General features: G+C 40.8%; 2 protein-coding genes across 2 annotated transcripts; both read right to left on the reverse strand.

The window, feature by feature from the left end:
- Window positions 1–7,332: 7,332 nt before the first annotated feature.
- LOC148588200 (uncharacterized) lies at window positions 7,333–8,460 on the reverse strand. Its single transcript, XM_088514730.1, has one exon. It carries the CDS (start codon window positions 8,458–8,460, stop codon window positions 7,333–7,335), a length of 1,128 nt encoding a protein of 375 aa, XP_088370856.1.
- A 216-nt stretch (window positions 8,461–8,676) lies between these two features.
- Window positions 8,677–9,702, reverse strand: LOC148588201 (uncharacterized). The gene has a single exon (XM_088514733.1). The coding sequence runs from the start codon at window positions 9,700–9,702 to the stop codon at window positions 8,677–8,679; it is 1,026 nt and encodes a 341-aa protein (XP_088370859.1).
- Between the last annotated feature and the right edge of the window lie 3,620 nt (window positions 9,703–13,322).

Consider the following 13,322-nt stretch of genomic DNA (forward strand, 5'->3'; position numbering starts at 1 on the left):
AACCACGTGTTGGGCTTCCTATGGTTGAAATTTATGGTGGCCACGTGTCGCCACCTACATGAAGAGCAAAAATCAAAAAAGGCGCCTTTTCGTGGAACCCTATCCCCTTAGGCTTTAATTGCGTCCCTTCGGTTCTACTTTCCGGAAGTTTTTTTAAACTATTCCTATCTTCGTTTACTCCTCATCGCCTTCCGTCTAGAAGCCATTGTTGTCCTTTCCGAGCTTTTGCCAATCTTTTTCTTTCTCTTTCAAAACTAGCACTCCTTCATTCGAACCTTTCTGCCCAATATTACTTCTCAAGGGTTGTGTATTTCAGAACTTCGGTCGAGTCTGTTCCTTCAACCGAGCCTTTCGTTCACCCAAACTGCCCCATACTTCATTATCTAGACTTTCTTCTTCCCCTGATTGAACCCTCTGTCAATCACCTTCGTTTGAGTGTTACCCATCTTCTAATTCAGCAAGATCTTCCTTCCATTCCTCGTCAGTTAATTCCCGAGTTTCAGTACCTGATGAGTCGCAGAGTTGGTGCTGACTCTGGTGCGTTGGGTGCTTTACACCCAGTTACATGGGAATCCAATTTGTCAGAGGATGATGAACCTGAGATTCATAGAATCTGCCACATCCCTGACTCGGTTCGATTACGCTTTGATAATGAGGGAGCCGGAGCCGTGGTTGATGTTGACAGAAATGAAGTCTGTGTTTACATGGAAATGTTTCGGATAGGGTTGAGACTTCCTTTCTTGAGGATAGTTCGGGAACTGTTGAGTTACATTCGGATAGCTCCACACCAACTGTTGCCGAACGGTTGGAGAACCTTCTTCACCTGCATGATCGTTTGGCCAAAGATTCTCGGGGTAGACCACCCCCTCACTGTGGTGGAGTTTTTAAAGGTTTACCGACTAACCAAATGTCCCAGAACCGAGTACCTATTTACCTTCCAAACCCAAAAGAAACTAAAGCTTCTCACCTTCAGGAGCACTTATACTAGTAACAAGGGGTGGAAAGATTAATTTTTCTTTGTGCAAGGTGACTGGGAATTTGCGCCCTTGGAGGTAATCAGAGATCCGAATGTCCCTCGGGAAACCATTGCCCCATCAAACTAAGGTACAAACCGAACTTCGCACTGCTTACTTTTTGTTTCTTCTTTTTGCAGCAAAGCTAATCTTACTATATGCTTTCAGGCCAACAAGAACTGACTTTAACCAAGGAGGAGATCCAGCGTGTAAGAGATGTTTTGAGGCATGCTGAGCTTAATCCCTTAGAAATGGATTACGATGTTGCCATGACCGAGGAGAATAAGACATTATACCTATGGACCCTTCACTAGCAAGGCTAGTAGAAGCTGTTCCACCGAGAATACCATCTGAGGAAGTGCCGAGAAGATCGATTGCCGAGCCATCCGAGCCTTTGAGAAGAAGAACTGTTAAAGCTGAGGTGCCTTCTAAAGGAAAGGCAAGAGGAAAGCTGAAGATGCTTTTCCGAAGAAAACCTCGGCAAAACCGCCAATTGCTGCTAGAGTTTCTCTGGCGATTGTTGATGAGCCTGGAGACCCTAACATTCCTTCTCTGGAGAAGAAAATCGAGGGTTGCTCACAAGCCATGCAGCCAGTTGTCAATTTGGAAGCAGAGGGGACTGAGGCACATTCGGGCTCTGAAACAGCGAGGGTTGAACCTGATGTCCTCTTTGAAGAAGTAAGAGGCAGGGTTGTCAGTGATCCGGGAGCTCATGGGAAGAAAAAAGCTCCTGAAGTAGAAGGGCATGCTCCTCATGTCAGAGCGTATTCCGAGGTTCTCAATGGAGTCAGGGAATTTTTAGGCAGACAGGAGACATCTACCCGAAATGCCCTTCTTGCCAACCAACCCTCCCGATTGTCCTCTCATACACCAGTTAAAGCCGGACCTCCCTCCTCTGAGGCTTTAGAAGTCGAACCACTCTTAGTGGTTCCTCTTTCTTCAACTCCTACTGAAGCTGTGCATCTGAGTGCTTCTGATTCTGAGGAAGACGAACCGATAGATGTTGGTCAAATCCTTAGGGAACTTGCCTCAAAGATGCCGACAATACAGCCACTTGCAGTGATCTTCCCAGGGCAAACCGAAGCAGAGAGCTCATCCATGCACCCTGAGGTTGCTAGCACCGAGCCTGTAGTTGCTGAATTTACAGGCAGTGGACCTAAGGTTGAGGACCCGGTTACTGCTGAACCCTCGGCCACCGAGCCTACTGATGATGTGCCAATAATTACAGAGCCCATGGCTGCTAAGCATATCACTATTGAAGAGGTGGCTGGCATCTGTGAAGTTCCTGAGCAACCGGATGCCGACCCTGTTGCAACTGCTAATGAAGCTAAAGGAGAATCAGCTAACCTCGGAGGTTCGTTTCAGCTACCGAGAGATAGTCCTCTAAATGAACCTGTATGGATTTTTATTGAGACTCCACAAGCGGCCGGTCCTTCGGCAGACCGCACACCTGATCCGATCTCTTGGACGTTCGGGAAACCTCTTTCTTGGCTGGGTGATAACTGGCTTGGGAACCCTTTCGTTGCCCTAGTCAATTTGATTCAGGCCAATAACTCTCCCAACATCAGTGCCCAATTTCCAAAGGAGGTGATGGAACACATGCTGTATCATCAACTTGAGGTAAAGGCCTCTCTCTTCTTGTGTTTCTCCTCTTCTCTTTATTTTACTAAAAACTTCTTTCTTTGGTAGGGATCAATGCACAGTATGAACTACTATCGCCATTTCAGAAGGTTTGCAGAGAGCTCGGCTTTGGAAACCGAGAATGTAAAGAAGAAACTTGGAAATGCCGAAGCCGAGATAGAACGCTTACAAGGATTATCATCTCGACAAGAAAATGACCTTCTCCTTTCTAGGGAGCAGATTACTAGGTTGGAGGCACGGTATGTTCAAGATGATTCTCGAATTCGAGAGTTAGAAGTCGAACTAACTGCCGAGAAAGCTAAAGGTCGGAGGTTGCTGATTGACTACTCCACCCTTGAAGATGAAGCCACTCAGCTCAACGAAAAACATGCTAATGCCGAGCTACTGAGTTTCGTATTAACTTGGTTTCTGAAGAACTCGAAGAAGCTCAGAGATACTCGGCTGCACAATGTACTAGAGCTGACGTGGCTGAAGGAAAATGAAAAGTGGTTGAAGACCATCTCCTGGTGGCTTGAAAGAAATGAAAGTTGGCTGAGAAGAAGCTTAAGGCTGCCGAGAAGAGAACTGTGAGTTTCAAGAGAAGATTCTCCCGAGCCAAAGAACAAGTGATTAGGTATAAAGATAAGGCTCAGAATTTCTATAAGCAGCTTTCCTTTGCTTCTTGGGGCCGAGATTATGGCTGGGGTATAGGTTTCATCTCGGGTTTTCAAACTTTCCGTAGCTGGTCAAAAAATCCTCCCGAGGGTGTTGACCTTGATTCCATAAAACCCGAAGATATTCTCCCTACCGAAGAGGCCATTTCAAAGATTGCCGTGGTTAGTCAGGAGCAGATGCCTAACTATAAAGGCATTACAGTCTTCGGTTTCAACCCATTTGCTTGGTATCGGACTGGGGAATCTTCTACTGCCGCAGAACAACCTGAAGTGGAAGGATCTTCATTTGATGATTCAGAAAAGTCAGTGAATGTATCTGATGAAGAATGGGACCATACACTAGATGGAGCCACTTGATGTTCTAACTGTATATATTTTGCTTGAAATGGAATGATCTTTGTACCTAATTGTTTGTTAATGAATGAATATAAATGTTTTTGTTTTTGATAGAGATATCAATTCTACATATCAACTCCGTAATTCATGCTATGTATACCCCCCCGATTCCCATAGGTTATAAATTTAATTTATTACAATGGGAATCTTTATGAAGTGTAAAATTTTGAACCGTTTGTGAGTGTGTTACACAATACTTGACTTTTTGGACATTTGGACGAACCGTATGCTTTACCGAGAATGCACGGTTGTGAGAATATTCTGTTCAAACGTAATAGTTGAACATTTTGCTTTGGGAAAGCGCTTGGTTCGAGTATGTCTCACTATACATTAACCTCTAGGGTAAAGGGTTAAGCTAGGATAATGCTTTGTTTTAGTTATGCTTATGAACTTCTTCCTCGAGAAAGTGCCTTAGTGATATTTCACCGAACGAAGTTTGGGAAATTCTCTTGCTATATTTCTCCGAAGTGGAACCTTTGGGTAAAGGTTAAGTTCGGAAAACGTATTGTTCAGCTATATTTCTGAATTCTTCCTCGGGAAAGCGCCTTAGTGATATTTCACTGAACTATGCTAGGGAAATTCTTCGGGTATGTTTCACCGAAGGGTAACCTTTGGGTAAAGGTTAAGTTCGGAAATCACTTTGTTCAGCTATATTTCCGAACTCTTCTTCGGGAAAGTGCCTTAGTGATATTTCACTGAGCGATGCTCGGGAAATTCTTCCGCTATATTTCACCGAAGGGTCGGAAAGCGCTATAGATAGCTACTTTTCCAAAAATGAATCTCAGAAAAACGCTCGGTTCAGCTATATTTTCCGAGTGTAGAATAGAGAGTATGGTCTGCTGCATATTTTAAGATTTCTGCATGATTATAACCTCAGAGAATTCTTCATTCATAAACACTTATTTTTACAAAAGGAATACAATAAAAAGTGAATCTCTGAGATTTATAATTCTACACAAAATACTTCTTAAGATGTTCAGCATTCCATGGTCGTTGTAGTTGTTTTCCTTCGGAGTTTGTGAGATGATACGCTCCTACTCTGCCACATTTGATCACTTTGTATGGTCCTTCCTAGTTCGGCGCTAGCTTTCCATCAGCTGTGTCTCTGGTTGCGAGAGTGACTTTTTTCAAGACCCAATCCCCAACCTGAAAACTGCGATGTTTGACCTGCTGATTAAAATACTGAGCTACCCTCTGCTGAAATGCTGTCATAGTTATTTGGGCTTGATCTTGTTTTTCTTGTAATAAATCGAGATGTAGTTTCATGCCCTCGCTATTGAGTTCGGAATTGAAAGTGTCTACACGAAAACTTCTCAACGCAACCTCTGCTGGAATGACCGCCTCAGTTCCGTAGGCTAAAGCATAAGGAGTTTCCTCGGTAGGAGTTCTTCTGGTGGTGCGATACGACCACAAAACTTCGGGAAGATCTTCTGCCCAGTTTCCCTTGTGCTGACCGAGCTTCTTCTTTAGGATTTTGAATATAGTTTTGTTTGTTGCTTCTACTTGTCCATTTTCTTGAGGATGTCCTGGAGATGAGAAGTATTGCCGAACGTGAAGCCCTGCACACCAGTCTCGAAAGGAATCACAATCGAACTGTTTGCCATTGTCGGTCACAAAGGCATGGGGAATTCCATATCGACAGATAACATTTTTCCAAAGAAACTTCTTGATATTTTTCGCTGTAATGTTCACCAAAGCTTCCACTTCTACCCATTTCGTGAAATAATCTACGACAACCATAGCGAATCAAACACCCCATTTTCCTGGAGGTAACGGCCTTACTATATCCACCCCCCATTGTGAAAATGGCCATGGTGAAGAAACTGAGCTAAGCTTCTCAGGAGGCTGCTTAATGATGTTAGCAAAACGTTGACAGTTGTCACAAGTTTTGACAATTTGCATGGAATCCCGATTCATACTCGGCCAGAAAAATCCTGGGCTAACAGCATTGTGTGCTAACATTCGAGCCCCTGAATGACCGCCACAAATCCCTTCATGGATTTCTCGGAGGATATAATTACCCTCTTCTTTAGAAACACACTTAAGAAGAGGTAACATAAAGCCCGGCTTAAAAAGAATGCCGTTGAGTAAGGTGAACCGAGCAGCCTTTCGTTTTAATTGCACAGCCTTCCTCTTATCTCCCGGAAGAACTTCCCTTTCTAAATAACCAACAATTTCTTCAGCCCAGGCTGGCATGACCTCAATTGTTAAAACCATAACCTCCTTGGTGATAGCAGGTTGTTGCAGGATTTGTATTGGTTGATAGGTTTCCCTTACTTCATCCTCGGTTGCTGAACCTAACCGAGCTAAAAGGTCCGCTTTCTCTTTCTCTTCCCTCGGAATTTTAACAATACAAAACTTTTTGAAAGCCTTTTGCATATCCAGGACTTTAGACAAATATAGCTTCATTTTATCACCTTTAGCCTCAAATTCCCCACGAATGTGACCGACAATCACCTGAGAATCACTCCACATTTCTACGAATTCTGCTTCCATCTCTCGGGCTAAACCGAGCCCAGCTATTACTGCCTCATACTCTGCTTCATTATTAGTAGTTCTGAACTCTAACCTTAGAGAACTTTTTAATTCATTCCCATCTGGTGCAATCATCACTACCCCGGCTCCACTATTCTTTTTTGTAGAAGAGCCATCAACATAAATTATCCACATTTTTTCTTTCGGCCACATCTCCAGATCTTGTATGTTGGTGCTACTAGAAAGTCTACAAGCGCTTGACTTTTAATACCATTGCGTGAAATAAAGTGAATATCAAATTCACTAATCTCAATTGCCCAATTGACTAACCGACTAGACAAATCCAACTTCCGAAGTACTTTCTTCAATGGATATTCGATTAGCATGTTAATTGTATGAGCTTGAAAGTATGGTTGGAGCTTTCTAGATGCAATTACCAAAGCAAACGCAAGTTTTTCTATTTGCACATACCTCTCCTCGGCACCATGTAATGCTCGGCTGATAAAATATACTGGTTTTTGAACTCCTTCTTCTTCTCGAACCAAAGCTGCACTGACCACAGTTAGAGATACAGCTAAATACAAATATAATATTTCTCCAGGAACAGTTCGGCTAAGCAGAGGTGGACTGACCAGATATTTCTTGAGTTGTTCAAATGCTTGTTCACACTCTTCGGACCATTCAAAAGCTTTCCGTAAAATTTTGAAGAAGGGAAGACATTTATCTGTGGACCAAGAAATGAACCTGTTTAATGGCTCGATTTTACCAGTTAATTGTTGAACCTGCTTTGTGTTCTTTGGAGATTGCATATCTAATACTGCATGAATCTTCTCTGGATTGGCTTCGATCCCTCGGCTTGATACCATATAATCGAGGAACTTTCCAAATGAAACTCCGAATGCATACTTCGTAGGATTCAACCTCATTTTGAACCATTTCAACGTCATGAATGCTTCTTGCAAATCTATCACATGATTCACCTGTAGCTTGCTCTTGACCAGCATATCATCAACATAAACCTCCATATTCTTCCCGATTGGTTCTTGAAACATCTTATTTACTGACCTTTGGTAGGTAGCACCGGCGTTTTTCAAACCAAAAGGCATGACTTTGTAGCAATATAGGCCTCGGTCAGTGATAAATGCTGTTTTATCCTAATCAGATGGGTACATGAAGATTTGATTGTAGCCAGAAAATGCATCCATGAAACTTAGCAACTCATAACCGGCTGTTGAATCAACCAATGAACTAATATGTGGCAGTGGAAAACTATCCTTCAGGCAAGCCTTGTTGAGATCGGTGAAGTCCACACACATCCTCCATTTCCCATTAGACTTCTTGACCGTTACTACATTGGCTAACCAATCGGGATAATGCACTTCTTCGATAAACCGAGCTTTGATTAATTTGTCTACCTCCTCGGCAATTGCCATGTTTCTCTCAGGAGCAAACTTCCTTCGTTTTTGTTTCGCCGGTTTTACCTCCGGATTGATATTCAAATGATGAACAATGTCCTTAGCATCAATCCTCGGCATGTCCTCAGGAGACCATGCAAAGACTTCTAGGTTTTCCTGAAGAAACCGAATAAGAACTTCTCTAACTTCTGAAGTTAATTGAGACCCGATCTTTACAACCTTTCCTTCAGCTATCGGTATATCAACCAATGGCTCGGCTGGTTCCCTTTTCAATTGAATCTTTCTCTCATCACCCACATTTCCGACCGTCAATAGTGCTGATTTTGGGCATTTTTTCAAAGATGTATTATAACACCTTCTGGCGACAACCTGATTACCTTTAACCTCGCAAACCCCCTCGACTGTCGGGAATTTCATCTTCAAATGATAGGTAGAAGTCGCAGCCTTCAGTTGATTCAAAGCTGGATGACCGACGATTACATTGTAAGCTGACAATTGGTCAATTACCAAAAAATCTACCATAATAGTGGATTGTTTAGGAGCAGTTCCTACTGTTACCGAAAGGGAAATCATTCTGATGGGTTGAACACGCTGCCCTGCAAACCCTATCAATGGTGATAGAAAAGGCTTCAACTTCTCTTGGCCAATGCCCAGCTGTTGAACAACTGTCCAATACAGAATATCAGCCGAACTTCCATTGTCCACCAAAACTCGGTGAACAGCATGGTTAGCCACTGTTAAAGTTATCACCAACGCGTCATCATGTGGCATTAATATTTCTTTTGCATTCTCCTCCGAAAATGTTAGAACACTAGGCTCTTGTTTCTGCACTTTGGAGGGCTTCTCAAGTAAAAAGATTTCTTCCATCCTTGCTTGCTTAACGTAGGCTTTTCTTGCTGAACTAGATTCTCCTCCGCCGGCCAGCCCTCCTGAGATTGTTCGAATTTCACCAACAATGGTTTGGTTTTGGGGATTTTGTTGATTGCTCCGAGATATCCTCGGCTCATCACGTCTTTGGCTTTGGTTACGCAAGCTGTCATTATTCGGCCCTGAGTTTTGCCATGACCGTTGATCCTGACTGTCCTAAGGATCTTTTTCTTTGCCCTTCTCCTCAGCTAAGAAATTTAATAGCTTTCCATTTCTTAGCAATTTTTCAATTTCGAACCGAAGGCTGATGCAATTCTCGGTATAATGCCCATGATCATTATGATATTCGCAAAACTTCTGAGTACTGCGGTTTTGGGGAAGAGCTTTCATCCTTCCTGGCCATCTGAAGGTTGGATCCTTCTTGACCTCCAAGAACACCTTATAAACAGTTGTATTTAGAGGCGTCCATCCTGCATACTGTTGATTCTGATTCTGCCTGCGTGGCAACTCAATCTTCTTTTCTGGAGTTCCTAAATTCTGATGATCTTTTTTTTTCTTTTCGATAAAAGTCCTCGGTGTTGCTTTAATCGAATCAGAAACAGGCTTACTCCCTTCAGCTTTGGATTTCATCAGAGCTGAAATAGTTTCTTCTTGATTAATGAACTCTTCAGCTTTGTTGGTGAAATGTCGAAGAGTTCCCAAAGTCAGTTTCCGAGCTAATTCAGCCATCAATGGCCCATCAGCCTTTATGCCGTGCATCAAAGCTGAAAGAACAGTTTGCTCATTCGGACTTTCCACTGTCAATTTCTCCTGATTAAACCGCAACATAAAATCTTTTAAAGACTCGGTTTTTCCTTGTATGAGAGATAATAAATAAGCTGGATTTTTCTTCCTTTTCTGAACTGCAAGGAATTGACCTAGGAATTGTTGTCCGAGAGAATCAAAACTATCAACAGATTTAGGACTCAGACCTCCAAACCATTCATTAGCAATGCCTTTCAGAGTTAAAGGAAAAGCTCGGCAAGCTATTTCGTCTGGAGTATCGTGAAGAATGATATGAGCTCGGAAACTTTCCATATGATCAGAAGGATCTCCGCTTCCATCATATTTATCGACCCGAGGCATCTTGAATTTGTCAGGAAGAGGAAAATTCTTTACCCAATCAGTAAACGGTAGATTGGTATGCTGCATAAGATCCTCGGTTGCAGATTGATTTTCGCCATTTTCGATTAATAGAGCCATCTTTTCATACTTTTCTTTAAGATCTTGGACATCTTTATTTACAACAACCTCCGCAAGGTTTACATGGTGTGACCGACCATGATGAGAATGGCTCCACCGAGATTGGCTATGATGAGATTTGACATAGCTAGATTCACCATGGTGAGATTTGTTACTTTGATGTACATCATTACCGGATCTCCCTCGATGAGAGCCTTCTTTGGTTCGAACAGTATGATGGCTTCCTTGTATCGAACTCTTGGCATCTTGTTGAGTTGACTGCTGTCGGGTTAACGGTGGTGGCTCCCTGAGCGCTTCTTCTTGCCTTTCTTCTCATACTAGATCTTCTCTAGGAGGTAACCTAGAGACGATTTCTTCATTTTGCTTCTTCATGGCTTCAATAGATTCGGCTATTCGCTTCATAAAACCTTCCAATAAAGCTGTTTGAGGATTTGGCTCGTGTGATGTTCCAAGAATATCATATTGAACATTTGGGACGAGGTGTGGAGGTGTATCAGGGTGTGTGGGTGTGTTCACCATATCGGAATTTTAAGATTAGTAAGAACCGATAAAAATCGAGTTCCCACAGACGGCGCCAAACTATTTGACCAGTTTTCCGAATGATGACGTGGAGTGGGCCTTGTGAATAGCCTGGTACCTGAGGAATCACTAGGCTATGAAATAACAAAGGAAAAGGATCAAAGCTGCCGGCGTTGTCCGACGGGGAATAGCTTCGATGCCTAAATTAGTCACTGTGTTTAAGAGAAATATAACTTTGAAGATAGAAGATAAGATAAGGAGAATAAAGGATATTCAGTTAAGGAGAGAAAAAGAAGTTACCAAAATCTGAGAGGGGACCCCCCTTTTATAGGTATCGGGTTGTACCTGTTTATCTGACACTGTGGACTTACTGAGGATCCACGTGTCAACAATATATTGAAGAATGGTAAATGGAATATCATGTAGGTATATCTAATATTCTGAGAGTAATCCTCGGTGGTCCACTTAAGACTCGGCTAATTGAGTCTTTGAACCGAGTGTTGTGTATACAGAACTCAGGTAAGTACAAACTTACCATGCATAAGTTTGGTGAACAGTAAAAATGACCGAGCTTTAGTGATGGGCCAGTAGATCGTTTATTGGGCCCAACATAGCTGATCCATGATCCAACAGGAATGATCAGTTTTCATATGATGGATTAATTGCAGATATCATTCATAACAATGTTCAAATAAATCAGGCACTTTAAAAATCATTGAAACTAGAGGCACGTAACCCTTCTATCGATCAAGTGATTGGGAATTTATGAATACTTGATAAATCTCAATGAAAAGAAAAAGAAAAAGAAAAGAAAAAAAAAAAAAAAAAAACACAACCCGATGCCACCATAGTCGCCTCTGAGTGGAGTCGTTCACTGTTCAAATAACCCCTCTCAGAAGGAGGGGTCATTTAAACAGTAAATGACCCCTCCTTCTGAGAGGGGTCGTTTTACTATTAAAACGACCCCATATACAAACGTCCCTAACTTTAAACTTTTTTTGTAGTACTGTTAGGTAATAACAACAATTCCTCCGCAATAGAGCCGACATCTTTACAAAACCTCTTCAAAGCATTTTAATCAAACAAACAAACTAGTAAATCTCTACGCACCTCTCTGACACAAACAAAACAAACATAGCTATCATCATTATCAAATTAACGCATGCACTTCAAAAGGTTATATATATATATATATATAGTCCAAACAAAACCCATGATGAGAATCATTTGTTTTTTTGCTGATTTGTATTTGTTTGGATCGGATCTAAACTCAATGGAGTCCATGGAAAAATAAGATCCAAACACGTACATATCAGCTAAAAACAAGCGAATACAAAAATTAAAAGTTAAAAAATAATAAAAAAACATTTTTTTGTTTTTGTTTTGTTTTGGTTTTTTTAATCAAATGCGGGATTAGGATCCCAACAATTTTAAAGAAATAGTAAATTCTCAAATTACGCTATTTTAGTCTTTTTTTAGGCATTGAAATGCTTGAAAAATAATACCTATTAAAATTGTGGTATGCTCTGGTTGAAAATTGGGTATATTTTTTTCACGTCCTTGCTCTCTATGCGGTAAAAAAGCTTTGAGCAAAAAAATTGTCTGTTTATTTTATGAAAAAGTGTTTCTACAAAAGTGAAGATGAAGCCTTTTGGGAAGAAAAAACTTTTTGATTACATCCAGAACATGCCACATTTTCAATCCGTAGCATTTTTCAAGTGTTGCGATGCCTTAAAACTATCTAAATTACCTAATTTAAGAATTTACAATTTTAAAGAAATTGTAGGGAATCATGATCCCTCTAATTAATCGTGTAGAGGAAGGAACATTAAATATTGCCTATTTGTTTTTTGATTAACTCCATATTGGAAATGACGAGGCCTTATTCTCCTAACCATCTCTCAACCATCTTCATATATATATATATATATATATATATATATATATATATATATTTTTAATCTACCAATGAATATATATGACCTACATGTACACCTACAAATTCAATGGTAGCTTTGAATTCATTTGAAAAACAGATGGTTAATTAGAAAATTGTTAGGCGAATGAAGCTTATCATTTCTCTCTGGAAATGACTGTCCAATATTGACAAAGGCATGGGTTTATCAGCGACTTAGTTATTTGGACATCCTTTGTAGTCTGTTACGGTACGGCTGAGGTGCACACTTGTGGGGCACCACGTCCATTTTCGACCGTCGATTACTGTCCATCAACCTTGATATATGGACCTGATTTGTGATTTTAGGGAGTAAATTATTTTGTCCGGCATATTAGGTGCTTTTTAATATGCATGAGAACTTCTATTCGTCTATTTTCTATCAATCTCTTTTCCAAATTCACTACTGAATTTGAACAACTCACATGTAAGTATACAAATTCAATGGTGAATTTAAATATATATATATATAGATGGAGATGAAAAAATAACATTACTCTGCTTTTTAATATACTTATTTACATATATAGTTCTAAGAATCTTATGAAAGTAAGAAAAGGAAACCTGGTTAATAGGCGTCATGCACACAGAAAACTGCAGAAACATGTTGTTAACAAGGATTAAAAAGGAAAATCCACGTAGCAAACAAAATTATCTTTCCATATATATATGAGGAAAAAAAAAAAAAAAGACAAGTAAATGACAGAGGAAACAATATTCCTTTTTTTTTTTTGCTTTTGTTTTTTGTTTTTTGTTTTTTCCATTAAGGAAGAAAAAAGAAAACACTCTTAAAACTGGTGTAAATATTCCCAAAAAGAAAAACGTACGTAGTAACGGCAGGTTAAACAATAATATTAGAGCAGTGATGAGAAAGTAATTAAGAGAAAGGCAAAGCAGCCGCCAATCGGCATGCGAGGAGGCCTGTAACGGTTTAAGAAAATAATGGAAACCCTAGACACAAAAGAAGACGACAGCTCTCCACGTGTACCTAAAACCTTATTATTCGGAGGTCGTTACGATTTATCTCATCAACGCAATCACCACCTCTTTTATCGCCGCAAAAACCCTCTAACACTCTCCCTCCACTTCCCCCACGTCTCTCTCTCTCATCATATATTGCACAGCAGCCAGCCAGCCAGCCAAGCCA

This window comes from Corylus avellana, chromosome 1 (genome assembly GCF_965113065.1).
Source record: "Corylus avellana chromosome 1, dhCorAvel1.hap1.2, whole genome shotgun sequence".
Taxonomy (NCBI): Eukaryota; Viridiplantae; Streptophyta; class Magnoliopsida; order Fagales; family Betulaceae; genus Corylus; species Corylus avellana.

Excerpts from the sequence above, each read along its gene's own strand:
- LOC148588200 (XM_088514730.1), bottom strand. The coding sequence starts at position 8,460 with ATGGAAGAAATCTTTTTACTTGAGAAGCCCTCCAAAGTGCAGAAACAA.
- LOC148588201 (XM_088514733.1), bottom strand. The coding sequence starts at position 9,702 with ATGGCTCTATTAATCGAAAATGGCGAAAATCAATCTGCAACCGAGGAT.